General features: G+C 50.9%; 7 protein-coding genes across 7 annotated transcripts; 3 read left to right on the forward strand and 4 right to left on the reverse strand.

Annotated features, from left to right (window-relative positions):
- Positions 1-36: 36 nt before the first annotated feature.
- On the forward strand, positions 37-2,379 carry ASPWEDRAFT_38621 (uncharacterized protein). Its single transcript, XM_040834918.1, has 2 exons — positions 37-341; positions 393-2,379. The coding sequence occupies exon 2, from the start codon at positions 462-464 to the stop codon at positions 2,052-2,054; it is 1,593 nt and encodes a 530-aa protein (XP_040690636.1). The 5' UTR covers positions 37-341; positions 393-461; the 3' UTR covers positions 2,055-2,379.
- On the forward strand, positions 2,251-3,469 carry ASPWEDRAFT_436878 (uncharacterized protein). Its single transcript, XM_040836082.1, has 3 exons — positions 2,251-2,693; positions 2,741-2,986; positions 3,036-3,469. Exons 1-3 carry the CDS (start codon positions 2,447-2,449, stop codon positions 3,431-3,433), a joined length of 891 nt encoding a protein of 296 aa, XP_040690637.1. The 5' UTR covers positions 2,251-2,446; the 3' UTR covers positions 3,434-3,469.
- A 36-nt stretch (positions 3,470-3,505) lies between these two features.
- Positions 3,506-5,365, reverse strand: ASPWEDRAFT_170463 (MIP/aquaporin family protein; the record flags this gene model as incomplete). Its single annotated transcript, XM_040830626.1, has 2 exons — positions 3,506-5,278; positions 5,330-5,365. The coding sequence occupies 2 exons, from the start codon at positions 5,363-5,365 to the stop codon at positions 3,506-3,508; spliced, it is 1,809 nt and encodes a 602-aa protein (XP_040690638.1).
- A 111-nt stretch (positions 5,366-5,476) lies between these two features.
- ASPWEDRAFT_436851 (uncharacterized protein) lies at positions 5,477-6,132 on the reverse strand. The gene is made up of 2 exons (XM_040836080.1): positions 6,086-6,132; positions 5,477-6,036 (listed from the first exon to the last, which is right to left on the reverse strand). The coding sequence occupies exon 2, from the start codon at positions 5,897-5,899 to the stop codon at positions 5,588-5,590; it is 312 nt and encodes a 103-aa protein (XP_040690639.1). The 5' UTR covers positions 5,900-6,036; positions 6,086-6,132; the 3' UTR covers positions 5,477-5,587.
- Positions 6,133-6,317: 185 nt separating this feature from the next.
- On the reverse strand, positions 6,318-7,976 carry ASPWEDRAFT_50338 (uncharacterized protein; the record flags this gene model as incomplete). The annotated part of the gene is made up of 2 exons (XM_040837419.1): positions 6,318-6,338; positions 6,399-7,976. 2 exons carry the CDS (start codon positions 7,974-7,976, stop codon positions 6,318-6,320), a joined length of 1,599 nt encoding a protein of 532 aa, XP_040690640.1.
- Positions 7,977-9,137: 1,161 nt separating this feature from the next.
- Positions 9,138-11,714, reverse strand: ASPWEDRAFT_26399 (uncharacterized protein; the record flags this gene model as incomplete). Its single annotated transcript, XM_040832848.1, has 3 exons — positions 9,138-9,897; positions 9,948-11,030; positions 11,080-11,714. 3 exons carry the CDS (start codon positions 11,712-11,714, stop codon positions 9,138-9,140), a joined length of 2,478 nt encoding a protein of 825 aa, XP_040690641.1.
- A 696-nt stretch (positions 11,715-12,410) lies between these two features.
- On the forward strand, positions 12,411-13,844 carry ASPWEDRAFT_108617 (LLM class flavin-dependent oxidoreductase; the record flags this gene model as incomplete). Its single annotated transcript, XM_040828007.1, has 1 exon — positions 12,411-13,844. One exon carries the CDS (start codon positions 12,411-12,413, stop codon positions 13,842-13,844), a length of 1,434 nt encoding a protein of 477 aa, XP_040690642.1.
- Between the last annotated feature and the right edge of the window lie 7 nt (positions 13,845-13,851).

Below are 13,851 nucleotides of genomic sequence, written 5' to 3' on the forward strand. Positions count from 1 at the left end.
CAGCCACTTCCAAGTCAATTAAGATGATGTAAAGTATTTTGGTGTTTTTAATGCTGTGTCTCACTATATGTTTTAATTTGAAAGCTCTGACTCGTATAATGCATTGTGGACTTTCCACAATATTGATTTACTGAAGGTGGATTTTTGCGACAGCGGTTTGACAGACTGTACAGTTTCTATATGGCCTTACTTGAATACGACTCCTGCATATCAGTCTAGGTCTGGGACCTGGCAAAGTGCATAATTTATACCGCTTAGATTTATAGTCGACTGGAAAATTTATTCGAAGCCTATCAATTCTTATTTTCCTCGAATCGGACATAAGAGGGGTTTGGGGTTACACAAGCGAAAGCGTCCGTGAATCTCCAACGATATAATATGTTCTTCGATGGGCTGACTGGGATCAAGAGGTGATATGTCGAGAACACGTGAGAAAAATAGAACAGTCTGGATTAGAATCAATGCCAATTGGACTAATCCGACGGTATCATCAGGCTGTATGGGATGTTTGGGCCATGTCACCACTCGGCGGCCAGGGATCGCTGAGACTGATGTATCGAACCAACTCGACCGACGTGGCCACCGAAGGTCTGCGGTACTGGGACAGTGGCCCTCTGGGGAATCTCTTCGCATATACATGGATAGGAGTTGATCACGACGGTGCTTACCCGTTGTCAATGCGAGACGTCTATATGACGGGCCTGATGCAGAGCACAAACATCAAGATACGACCATTGGATCAGTGGGGAAACGTCAAGATTCCACGACTGCCAAAGGCAAATTCATCCCATACGGATTCGGAAGGTCGGTTTCACATCGCCAAAAACGCTTCTCGGCCAGAGGAATACTCGTCGCTTTTGGGTCTTCCGATTGTTGGGCTGTCTGATCTCCACGCAGCAAGGATGCAGTTCACGGTTGAAACGACTTATGTGGAGGTTTCATGCCCACAGGCCGAGTTCATAGATATTGCCGATATGTCTGACTTCAATATGAGTATGAATGTGACATGTCCTGGCTGCAGCGATGGCAACGTCAAGGTTGTGCGAACCAACGCCTTGCTTGGCCCTCCTGCTCCTGGTCTTACAGACGCAGAGCAGGCGAATGCGACTTATACCCAACCACGAAGCATTCAATTTACTTCTAGTGGACTGCCCGGACGGTCACAGGTGGCCTGTCCGGTTACCCAACGACCGGTAGAGACGTTCATCGAATGTATTGAGGGTAACTGTGCTGCGACCAAGATACGCCCCTCAACGACCGACCACCGCAGTGGAAATTACACCAGCTTCGACTACTGGGCAACTGTCGTCTTGGACATGATTTCCAAAGCAAGCCAACAATATACCGGCGCCGACAGCGTGATTGTCGGGGCCAGCACCTCCGAGTTGTTTCTCAACAATTCAGACACTCTCCCCCTCGAGACAACCGAGGATTGGTCTTATGGAGATGGATCCGTCAACCTGTCTTCTGTCAGCCCGGAGCTGTTTTCCGCGCGAGCATCCGTTATGCTGAACACGGCGCTGCAGGTCTTTATGTGCCCGACTGGCTTTGCCGGCGACCTGTCAACCAACCTGTCCTCGTACGGTCCGGATCACATCCCCGCAGATGGTCTCACGGTATTCTCCGCCAATGCCTTGACATTGGAGGCTGGGCCCATCCGCGAAGGTCTTGCCATTGAGTTTAACACGCCCTTTATCGCAGCGTCCACCAATGCCACGCTGACGCGGCATACCGAGGTTTACCGGCCAAATTATGTCTGGGTTATTCTTCTCGTCATATCAACAGTTCTTCTCTTGGGAATAGCGATGGTCGGTCTCTCTCTGCGATTTGCCACGATGGCCCCGAATATCTTCGATCCCGTTATGGGCTTGACGTACAGAAATGAGAATATGCCTTTGCACAAGACTCCATTAGATGCAGACGACCGAGCCGAAGCGATTGCCAATGACCGGGTCAGACTGGGGTATATGGAGGATGACGGCATACAGGCAAAGATAACCTTTGGCAATGAAGCCAACGTCAGTCCGCTAAGAAAAGGAAGATTGTATTATTAGAACTCACACCTTGTCGATTGTGTATCGGAGCAGAGAGACTTTATAAGAGTTTATACCCCACATCGTATTCACAGCGATCGACAACCGTCACAGCCACAACACGGCATATCTCATCGAATAAGAACCACCCAACGTGTTGCATGAAGCTAAATTCGGTATATTTGGGGCTGCAAATGTCCGGATGGACGATCTCATCTATGCTACAGTCTCTCATTGGTTGGTCACAGCCAGTAGGATCCAGCTAGTGCCGTCATTTGGGAGGAACGGGTGAAGGGTCTGTTCTTGATGAAACCGACGTAGCAGTGAAAAGGATTAATATTCCCGCTTTTTTCTACAGGTTTAAACAATTTTACTTCACTTCCTGCATACTTAGCAACGGTGTCGAAGTCACCATGTTGCGGGTACTTTTTCTTCTTTCCACATTATGGACGCCGATACGAGGAATAGCAAACACACAACAGCTACCATGTCGATCAGTCTGTAATGGAGGCGGAAATACCGGTCCTGGGGATCTCATCTGCGTGGACGAGCAATACAACAGCACCAAGACAGGGCGCATAATGAAGGAGTGTCTCGAGTGCGAGAGTAACAGCACAACATATAAATCGCCTACAGAGAATGACCTCTACTATTTTCTATGTATGCGTCCATATGATACGATGTCAATGATATGCTAACAGTCTCAGTCAACCAACAATGGACAGTCCAGTACTGTCTCTTCGAACACTCAACACAAACATCCGCATGGCCGCAATGCCAGTCCAACTGCTCGGGTATACAAGACGTCCTCGAACATGGTTGGAATGTGAATACAAATAATGCAGTGGGACAGTATGATTACTGCAAGTGGAATGGTAGTGCGTTTGGGAAGAATGTTGGGTCTTGTGCGTCGTGTTTAGGGGGCGTGCCGGGGTCTGTTACGCTTTCTAACTGTGAGTATATCGTCATTACTTTTGATATGAATTGATACTGACAGCGCAGTTTTGTTAAACCTCGAAACGGCATGTAACACGCAGCCCAACTCATCAAAAAACGATACCCTGAAACTATCGCGTCCGCTATTTTACACACCCTGGGAGGAGTCAGAGTCATCGGGATTATCAACCGGAGCCAAGGCTGGGATTGGTGTCGGTGTTGGCGTGGGTGGTATACTCGTCATCGCGGGTGTTGTCTGGGTTATCCTCCGACGGAGAGGACAGAAACAACACCACGAGCGAATCCCGCAAGAGGAAGAGGTGAAGAACACCGGACCGAGCGAGATGGAGACACCGGCGAACCATCTGGAATTGCATGCTGGTGCTGTTGCGGTTGAGATGGAGAATACTGCCAGACAAGTGAGGACGGTGCCGGGGCCGCCGTCCGAGCTTCCTGTTAATTAACAACATGTATTATTATGCTCATTATACAGCTGATGAATATAGAATCTATGTATGCTGATACCGGTATTCAGACTATCGAATGACCTTATTCGCACGCCCCCTTCTACTCAACCGCAACCGCCGCCCCCATTTCATGCGACTCTTGCGCATCGCCCTCTGCGTCCTTTCCAACGGATAATTCACCGGCGACTCACCACCCGTAAAGATGAAAAAGTCATACAAGAACGCCCCCACAAACGCACCGCACACCGACCCCGCCCACGGCCCATAGAACCAGTACGGATCGCGGAATAACTCACCCCCATATCCCAGCGCGAGAAGAGCGAGACGCGGCCCAAAGTCGCGGCTGGGGTTGAAGGCCGCACCGGTTTGGTAGGCGAAGGCCATGCAGAGACAGGTGATGACGAGGCCGATGATTAAGGAGTTCATGCCTGCGCCTGGGGGTGCGTTTTGGTCGTCGCCCAGCGCGAGGATGGTGCTGGCCAGCAGGGCGGTGCCGATGAATTCGTTGAAGAAGGCGGTTGCAGGCTCGATCCAGGATTGGCGCTGGCTGGTGACGAAGCTGGTGACGATGCCGGTGTCGGTGTTGGTGAGGAGGTAGTTCTGGATGGAGTGGTAGTAGACGCCGTATGCGACGAGGGCGGCGCAGAAGGCACCGAGGAACTGGGCGAGGAAGTACTCGGGCATTTTGCGTTTGGGGAAGCCACGGAAGAACCACAGCATGGCGGTGATGGATGGGTTGAGATGCGCGCCGGAGACACCACCGGAGACGTAGATGCCCATCATGGTGGCGAAGCCCCAGGCCCAGGAGGTGGTGTTGGGGTTGCCGGCGTTGGCGATGGTGACGGAGAGGTCGGCGGCGAAGGCGATGGTGAGCTGGACGAAGACGCCGAGGGATTCGGCGAGGGCTTCGCGGTGGTGCGTGCGGATGACGGACCAGGTGGTGTGGTTGTTGTGGACTTCATCCTCGACGAGATCTTGCACGAGGGGGTGCAGGTCGTCGGGGATGGTGGCTTTGGTGATGTCGATAAGACCGGCATCAAACGGGAGGTCTTGCTCTTCTGGCTCTTCCGGCACTGGTGGGAGAGGGTCGTCAAAGACTTGATTCTTGCCTTCGTCTTGCGGTTCTGTCTCGTCGACTGTTGACAGCTGATCTGGCACATCCCACGCAGATGAACGTCTTCTACGGTTCGACGAGCCGCGAGACACGCGGGATCCCGGTACAGTCGACGTCGCCTCGCCGGTGAGGATCTTGTTCATGAAGTTATTCTCCCGCTGCACGCGGGCATCCTCCGCCTGGGCCGCCATCTTCCGCGGATCCGCCGTCTTGTCAATCCGCCCCTCCTCGAGGTCATTCGGATCAACATCCAGTCCCAGCTTCTGCGAATTCTCCGCCGGCATCTGCGCATTGGCACGATTCTCCAACAACTCATCTTTCGTCGGCACCATGCCCGCCCTCACCACACGGGGGAGGGGCTTGGCCAAACTCCATATCGGCTTGACATTCGGCGCCTGCTCGTACGACGGGTTGAGATCGCCATACCCCGGCTGCACGAATGGCTCATGAGCAAGGCGTGTCTGCGGCGTCTCGTCCGGCCCGGCCAGCGTGAATTTGCCCTGCGTGCGCGCCGCCAGGGTCGTTCGGGGCACGAGACTGGGCACTGCGCTTGCGCCGCTCCGCCTGGAGGCTGCTGAACTCCGCCGGCGGACGCCTGGGACAGCGTCATCGACAGCGGATGTTCGTCGCGTGGGTGAGATGGAGTCCCAGTCGCCGTTTGCTCCGCGGTTGCTGCGGGTTGGCGAGGTGGGCGAGGCGGCCTCGTCTCTCATTCTCGAGGCATCGGACTGTATCCTGTTAATACGAGGTGGACAGTTGAATAGCCGGACAAGACTTACCCTGGTCCGCGCCCTTCCGGGAGCATCTTGATCCATTTTGCAGCGTGTTTACTCCAACTGGCAGTGCAGAGGCAGTGGCAGAAGAGAAAACAAAGCAGCGAAAGAAGGGGAAAAACTCATCTTAAAACGCACCGACACAAAAGTCCACCCCTTGGACCTTTCGACGGCGCCATTGACGCAATGGCAGACCAGAACTGCCGATTCTGCGATCGTGCCTTGAACGACTGGCGCTGAAAAAATTGGCTTTTGGGTGGAGTTTTATTTCCCGAGCTGTCGGCTGTCAATGGCCAGTCGGGATGGCAATCCGGGTTGAACAAAGACATTGCCCACTTCGCTTAGAACTAATGTGGGCTCAGCAGACAAGACAGAGCGCGATATTTGCGATTGACCCTCATCTGAGGAGTTGGTTGGATGAGAAGAGTCATTGCGATGGTTGCCCCGCTTGCTGAAATTTGGTTCCTTGTCGTAGGCTTGAGCTTGGCATGGACGGTCGTTGTTCGGTGTTTGGTGTCTCAGTGGGTCTTCACTGTTGGGTTGAGGAAATTGTTGAAAAAGATAATGCGTTTTCATAAAGAATGATAGCAGCAATTGCAATGGCTACCTTGATATGTGTTGTGATGATGTGTGGAATATATATTTAGCCACTGCATTTTGATTCTCCAAAAATGTGTCAGGCAGCAATCAGTCTTAACATATATTAAAACCACCTATAATAAATCGTCAATTCCAGTATTATTTATCGGAAACATGAAGTACTTTAGGCAGTCAAAAAAGGGGATGCTAACCAGCCAAGCTTTATCACTAGACCCACATGCCAATCAAAACGTGCACATTCATCTATCTTCTGCTGTCAACACCTCATCTCAGCAGGTTGAAACACAAGATGCTTCTCGTATGCGAAAAGATAGCCCAAGCAGAGGTATAGGACAGTGTGTAATCTCTAGATTAGTATTCGTTATAGTGATGAATAATCTTATAGTACATTAAATCAATCCAGCTCATATCGCTCCTGGGGCTTACTCCGATCTGCAGGTGCCTCCACCAGAGCAGCCCCCGTCGGCGCTTCTGCCACCGGAGGCGTTGACTCCATTTCTACTGGATTCTTCGCTATCTTTGGCGGATCTTGCGTTGAAGCAGGTGGATATTCAGCCGGTACGTTATTCCTTGCGGCTGCACGTTTTCTCCAGACGATAAATGCCCACGCGAGCGCGATGAGAATGATACCCGCAATGGCACATCCAACACCAATACCCGCCTTTGCACCGGTTGAAAGCCCACTGCTTGTGCTTGTACTGGACTCGCTCGTCCCGATAGGCGTCCAGTAGCTAGCCCACGTTTGTTCCCAGGAACTCCCCGATCCGGTGATGGCGGTATCGTTGTCTTCGATGGTCGTGACGGACGGGTTGGTGAGGACGTCTGGGCCCGGTGCCTGCGCGAGGAACCAGTCCCCTGTGCCTGTGCCCCAGTTCACGCCGAGAAAGGCGGCTTGCAGGAAGGCTCGTCCTAGGAGTCGGGTATCTTCGTCTGGATAGCAGGGGAAGTATTGAGTCGGTTTGTCCACTAGAGGCTCTTCGAGGGTGAGGTTCATGAGAGAGTAGGGGACTTTGATGGTCATGTTTTGCTGGTTGTTGGCGTTTTTCTCAAAGGTGAAGGAGAGGTATGCGGGGGATGCCACGATGCGTTTGTATTGCGGGTCTGAGGTGTTCCAGAAGTATAGACCTAGGCTGTCGTTGAAGGTGACGGGGAGGTCTGAGGTGAGGGCATCGCAGGTGGCTTTGGGGAGGTACATATAAGGTCTTTCCGAGTGGACATAAACATCTGTTGCATCCGAGTTATTCTGTGCCCAGAGACCATTTTTGCTGGTGAATGCGAATGGCGAGCCTCCTGATGCCACTCCAATGCCGATATCAAGGAGTCGAATCACGAGCGATCCCTCGGGGTATTTACTTCCAGCGGGCACGTATTGCTGGCTGCTGACTTCGCCCAACACGCGGTTCTTGTCGAAACCTCCGAGATACAAAGATGGTGGAATGTTCGGCTCCTCCGCCGATCCGATATGCAATCCGTACGAGTAAGATGAGATGACGTCCAGTTTCTGCAAATGGCCGTTGATATACCACAGAGTGCCGTTTCCTTTCTGCTGATAATTGCTCGGTCGTCCCAGTGACATGGAGCCGACGGAGATGGGATAGTTCTTGCCATTGGGATACGTCTGGAATGCATCGTAGACCACTGTCGTGCCGATATTCGTGAGCACGCGCCCCGTGGACAGTGTATAGTTCTCGCCGGCGACATTCCTCCATATCTGGCCCGTCGGCGTATTGAACCAATAGCTGTACCACGGCAGCATATCCGTCGCATTTTTCAACGATGCCGATGTTTTGGGATTGTATAAACCTGCGTCATTTGCGTAGCACGTCGTGGAGGTAGTCGTATTGTCGCAGATTGACTTGGCCAGGATGGTGTTTGTGAATCGCGAACCGGGATAGACGGCGATATTCTGCTTATCACTGCCGATCGTCAACTTGACAGCATGCCAAGGGCCGTCTGGGCCGAATGTCTTGGACGACCAATCCATGACCTGTGGGGAAGCTGCCATGCTGCCACATACTGCCGACAGCAGCAGCAGGTATAGAGAAAAGATCATTGTTGCAGGACAATGGAAGCGGAGAAAACGAGAAGTCAGCACGGGGAAAAGGGGAGAATAAGAGGAAACCAAGACGGAGGTTCGGCAATATCCGCGCTGGCAGCCTGATTGTCAATCCAACAGACTGGCAGCGTCTGGTTGGCTGGTTGTGAATGCCAAGGAGGGACTGCATGAAGCACTAGGCAGGAAGGGGACACACAGCCGCAATGGCCCCAATGTAAGCTGGGAAAGAAAGCATGCTGTGATTGGTGGACTAGCAAAGTGTAATTATATATAGCCTATAGCTAAGCAAAGCCATTAGGCCAACCATCATTAGACTTTGCGATTCATAATATTGTGTCTTCCGCCAGGGTGGATGGCCTGTCTGTGCTGTGGGAATACAGAACCTTGCAGAATATTGCTAATATTCCCAGTATAACATCATCGGTCTTACTGGATCTTGATAGGCCGATCTATTATCCTGGTGTCTCGCAGAACCGATTGAATTCTGGCCCCCATCTGATGTGCCCTGTGGATCTCGCTGCGCCTTGGTGTTCCTGATTAATTCGCCGGGTTGCTTTAGCGGGTATTATTCAATCTCACTGTATAAGATGAACATGGAATAAGCATACTCAAGCATAAATAGCTGCCCCAGTCAGAAAAAAAGGAGAAATGGGAATTGAAGATGTGTATGGATTAAGTATATAATCCTAATCTCATATCTATATATGACAACACGAAGTCCCCGTTGCCTAAAGGTTCAGCCCAATGAATGTGACAACACCCAACTCACAGAGCATAAGAGCATAGCAAGCGTATCTGTGAAACTAAAATGAACGTCCCTTTTCAGGTCTACAGTCAGGAGGAACCCATATAATCTTCCATCCGCCATTTATTCCGTCTCTCATTTTGTACAGTACAACTGAGCAATATATTTGGGTGAACAGACTGGGAAGGGAATGGATAAATATACAGCAGAAGGGGTAAGTGCAGCCTCACTAGATAGGCGCACTAGACTCATCAAGACGTATTTCGGAAAAGAAAACATCAACATGCGAATATAAACTTTGAAATCTGGGGTAACCTTAATCGGACCGCTACATTGATTGATTGATTAGATGGTCAATGCAAGAAACTAGCGTTTGAGCTTTTTAAATTGAAATTTGATAATTCTACTTCAAACTAGCTATACAGTCGTGTAGGACATGGTGTCACTACCTCGTATGAGGTAAAACTGCAATGGTGATACTCTGGCTCAGACACAGTATCTGAACTCATGTCAACCTCACCCCACATAACCTTTTTCAGGGCTGCATCCCGATCATCTTCCGGTGGATGACAAGCTGCACTAATAGCAGCACTGCAATTCCCAGCTAGGGGCAGGTTCCCCTTGAGCCGTCTGAATCCCAAGGTGACTGCAAAAACAAGCATCATGATGAGAAAACCAATGAAAAAAAGCACCGGCAGACCCTTGAAATAGGCGCCGTCAGTTACTGGGGTTGCGGAAGGGTTTCCGAATTTGTCATAATGCAGTACGCGGCTGTAGTATATGCTTTGGGATAGAAGCCAGTGGGCCAGTGCTGATCCAATGAGAAGTGGCACACTGTATCTGTACGGGATGGTAAGATAGTATGTAGATCTTTGACTGCCTTTGGGGAAAGAGACGCGGAGGCTCTTGCGGTGGCACGCATAGTCCGCGTATTCGGCGACCAAGAGCATGTGCGTCAGCAAGTTGTTGTAGAGCAGGTAGAGCGTCGACATGAGTAGTTGTGGAGTGTTTGCAAAGAGAAGTACGGGCAGCGGGCTGCCATAACGTCGAACCAATGCGGGTATCGAGTCTATATTCCGGTGCCAGAGACTGGGCATCCACCATTCCTGGTATACAGACCCTTCGAAGATCACCCAATAAAGAATTCCCGAAGTGCCCAGGCATAGCAGAATTCTGTCAACGGTTAACGTTCTGTTGTCATATTCTCTGGGGGGTTGACATACAAGGTAATTGTCACGCCCCATTGAGAAGACCCAGCAGCACGATGCCATCTGATCTTCTTTTCGGGGAGTCTATCCGCATATCCTTTAGCTGATTGATTTGCAATCGCCGAGGATGCTCTGGATGGCTTCCAAGGTAGCCATCGCTCTTCTTTCCAGAGTTGAGGTCCTTGTCTCACGCTCGAAATAGACATCAGGCATCGACCTTTGGTTGTGGGATCAGGGTGAGTCAGAAAGGAGGCGATTGCATCGCCAACTGTCAAGATAACATCCAACCTGTCGTCGCTGACAGCCAGTAACATACACATGACTTTAATAGCATTGCACGCAATGATAACAAGGCAGAATGGCAGAGAAAATAGCAATTCACACTTTTCCGGGACTTTCTGGCTGAGACAACCGGCAAGATGATATGGATTCCACTTGTGGGTCGTGATGCCAGTGTAACCGGTGCATACGGACTCTTTCCGTAAGGAGACACTGGAAGCCCAGGAAGCATTTTGCCAGTTTGTCGAATTGTCAAGGAACGCCTGGAGATCTTTTCCTTCCGCAGCCTCTCTGGGTGAAGTCATATAACCGAGATAATCTGCCAGTGTTTCCATATCATTATGCAATTCGGCATCACTACCGGCCAATGGCTTATACAGGACACGATATTCATAAGGAGCAACCGTCACCGTGCCATTTGGTACCGGGATGTCAACTCCCCATATAGGTATTTCCCATGGTAGAGGCTGGCTGTCCACAGCCCCGTCGCCATTGGTATCGACGGTTTGCAGCCTGTATATGACTGAATGATTTATCCCTGCAATGTCGTCCGACAAGACTATAATCATGCCTTGGCTGGGAGCACAGGCGACACAGTCTGCCCTGGTCTCATGCATCGCACTTTGAATTGTCCGAGTGCATGTTTCGTGGTCCAGATATTCAAAGCCGCCGTGTGTGGAATCAGACATACCCTGTCCAACGGCCTGTTCAAAGCAGCTCTCGTTGTCGACGGACATATTCGTAAGGTCGGAATCGGCAGTCGCAAGGCCAAATTCAAAGGAATTGAGATTGTCCGATGAGAACACAGCCGAGTTGTATCTGCTCCAGAATCAGCACAATCCCGCCACGAACAAAGCGAGAGACTAACATGTTATGAAAGGGCAACGAGGTGAGGAACAAGATGAACCATAGACACCTCCGTTTGGCAGGAATAAACCACAGATTCTGTAAACTTGCTGTGCCGACGTGGAGCCAGGTATACTGCCCATGCGCCCGGTCGATTTCCTCGCGCGAAGGCGCACTCAGACATTGCATACAATTGTTACTTGCTGCCAGGGCGATTGTGCTGAGGATATTAATTAATAAATGCAAACCGGTCGTCCAGTTGTTCGACAGCTTGCATGATCCGCGGTATATGACGGCGAAGCCAAATTGCTGGCCGTCAAACTTGGAATATGCTATGCCCGACGCGATCACCGTGAGAATAATGTTGATTATGAGGACGGCAATGGCCGCTCCAGCGGCAATGCGGACTCGTTTGGTCCATTTATATTTGGGTTCTTCATTCGTCGTTGACTCGTGCGAGGTCGTTGACCGGGTCTCGACCAGCCCATTATCCATCTCGATGCCACTTTCCCGGGATCCGAGTTGATGATACTTGGTGTTGTTGAATGGCCGTCGCCATGGTCGCTGCTGAGTTGGTGTCGGTGAGTCTGAGCTTGCTGGTCCATCGGTGTTGAGAAGGGGTATAATGGACGGGGTGGAGGAAGATGGGTTGTGCATATTTGGCCATTGCAGAGACTGATGCTTTCATTTCACACGGCATGGATGTCTCTTATGAGAAAGTCCAGTTGCTCAGCCTCGCGGCTGTTGAATATCATTACTCGACATGGTATCTGGAGCATGGGCTGTGATCGACACCAAGACAGGACCCACCCATCAGACGCCATTTGTCCGCCTTGTCGATTTTTCACCAAATTGGCCGATAATGAAGCTTACGGGTGTGCTGCTAACGTTGGCAGACTATTCAACATCCAGCCTTGACAAAGTACATACTTCCATTCACATTCGTAATATTCACTTGTATACTTTGGTACAGGAGTATTTACAATGTGACAGTGCCAATATTTGAGAGGTATATATATGCGTACGGTACCCCCGAAATAGGAAAATATCTGTATGTTTAGGAGGCCTATCTGGAAGCATCTTGTAATGTTGGATTATACATACGTCTATGTCAATTTGACATGCTTCTATAGTGGGTCATCTAGCATGATAGAATGCCGACAGATATTGCGTGCAACAGCCATGCTATGGTGAAATTCCATATTCCCTGTATAGCACCACTTACCATCGATCACAACAGACTGGCTTAAAATGGTATTATCGATTCTCGCATACATATATACCTCGCTAGTCTCCCCCATCAATGCCGTCTACGCCCCCCCGTGCAACACTTTATCGATCCACTACTCCACCATGACCGAACCAAAGAAACAAATCATCCTCAACGCCTTTGTGATGAACACACCCGGCCATCTTTCCCCCGGACTGTGGCGCCACCCCCGCAACAAAACATCGCAATACAAAAAACTTTCCTTCTGGACTGATCTTGCGCAGCTCCTCGACAAAGCCAACTTCCACGCCATGTTCATCGCCGACACACTCGGTCCTTATGACGTGTATAAAGGACCAGCGAATGTCGTCCCCGCATTAGCATCCGGTGCTCAGTTTCCCGTCAACGATCCGCTGTATCTCGTTCCTGCCATGGCGGCCGTTACCAAGAATTTAGTGTTTGGCGTTACGGCAAGTGTGACGTATGAGAAGCCATATGCGCTCGCGAGGAGACTGTCGACGGTGGATCACCTTTCTGAAGGGAGACTGGCGTGGAATATTGTCACCTCGTATCTGGATAGTGCGGCGAGGAATCACGGGCTGAAGGAGCAGATTCCGCATGATGAGCGATATGCGATAGCGCATGAGTACATGGAGGTGCTGTATAAACTCTGGGAGGGGAGTTTCCGTGACGATGCTGTTGTGGAGGATAGAGACGCTGGAGTGTATATCGCCAGTGATGGTGTGCGGGAGATCAACCACAAGGGGAAGTACTTTGACGTGCCAGGGCCGCACTTTTGTGAACCATCGCTACAGCGCACGCCGTTCTTGTTCCAGGCTGGTGTATCTGAGGCTGGGAATGGGTTTGGCGGGAAGCATGGGGAGGCGATATTTGTTGGTGGGCAGACGCCGGAGATTGTGCGGGCGACGGTGGATAATATTCGCAGGGTGGCCGAGGGAGAAGGACGAGATCCGAATCATATCAAGATCATCGTGGGGATTAATGTGATTGTGGCTGCGACGGATGAAGAGGCCAAGGCGAAACGGGAGGAGTATCTCAGTTATGCAGATGAAGAGGGGGCATTGGCGCTGTTCGGCGGCTGGACAGGCGTTGATTTATCCAGCCATTCCGACGATGAGGACTTTCGATTCAGCGAGTCTCCGCGTGTTCAGTCGATTGTGCGACGATGGTCTGCGACAGTCCCAGGAACGGAGAATCTACAATGGACAAAGAGACGAATCGTCGAGTTCCTCAGCGTGGGGGGCCTCGGAGCAAAGATCGTGGGCAGTCCGACCACCGTTGCAGATGAGTTGGAGCGGTGGGTTGAGGTTTCCGGTGTAGATGGGTTTAACCTGGCGCATATTACCAATCCGGGCACTTTCGAAGATATCATCGAGTATTTACTGCCTGAGTTGAGACGGAGGGGGATATTCCGGTCTGAGGTGGAAAAGGAGGGAGTCACTGCTAGAGAGGCCTATATTGGATCACGGAGATTGCCAGAAGATCATCCGGGGAGTAAATACAAATGGAGGGCCGGTGAGGATACCCCCAAATATCTAGATAGTGTACAGGTATAGGTATAGC

The sequence above is a fragment of the Aspergillus wentii genome, assembly GCF_001890725.1.
Source record: "Aspergillus wentii DTO 134E9 unplaced genomic scaffold ASPWEscaffold_3, whole genome shotgun sequence".
Classification (NCBI taxonomy): domain Eukaryota; kingdom Fungi; phylum Ascomycota; class Eurotiomycetes; order Eurotiales; family Aspergillaceae; genus Aspergillus; species Aspergillus wentii.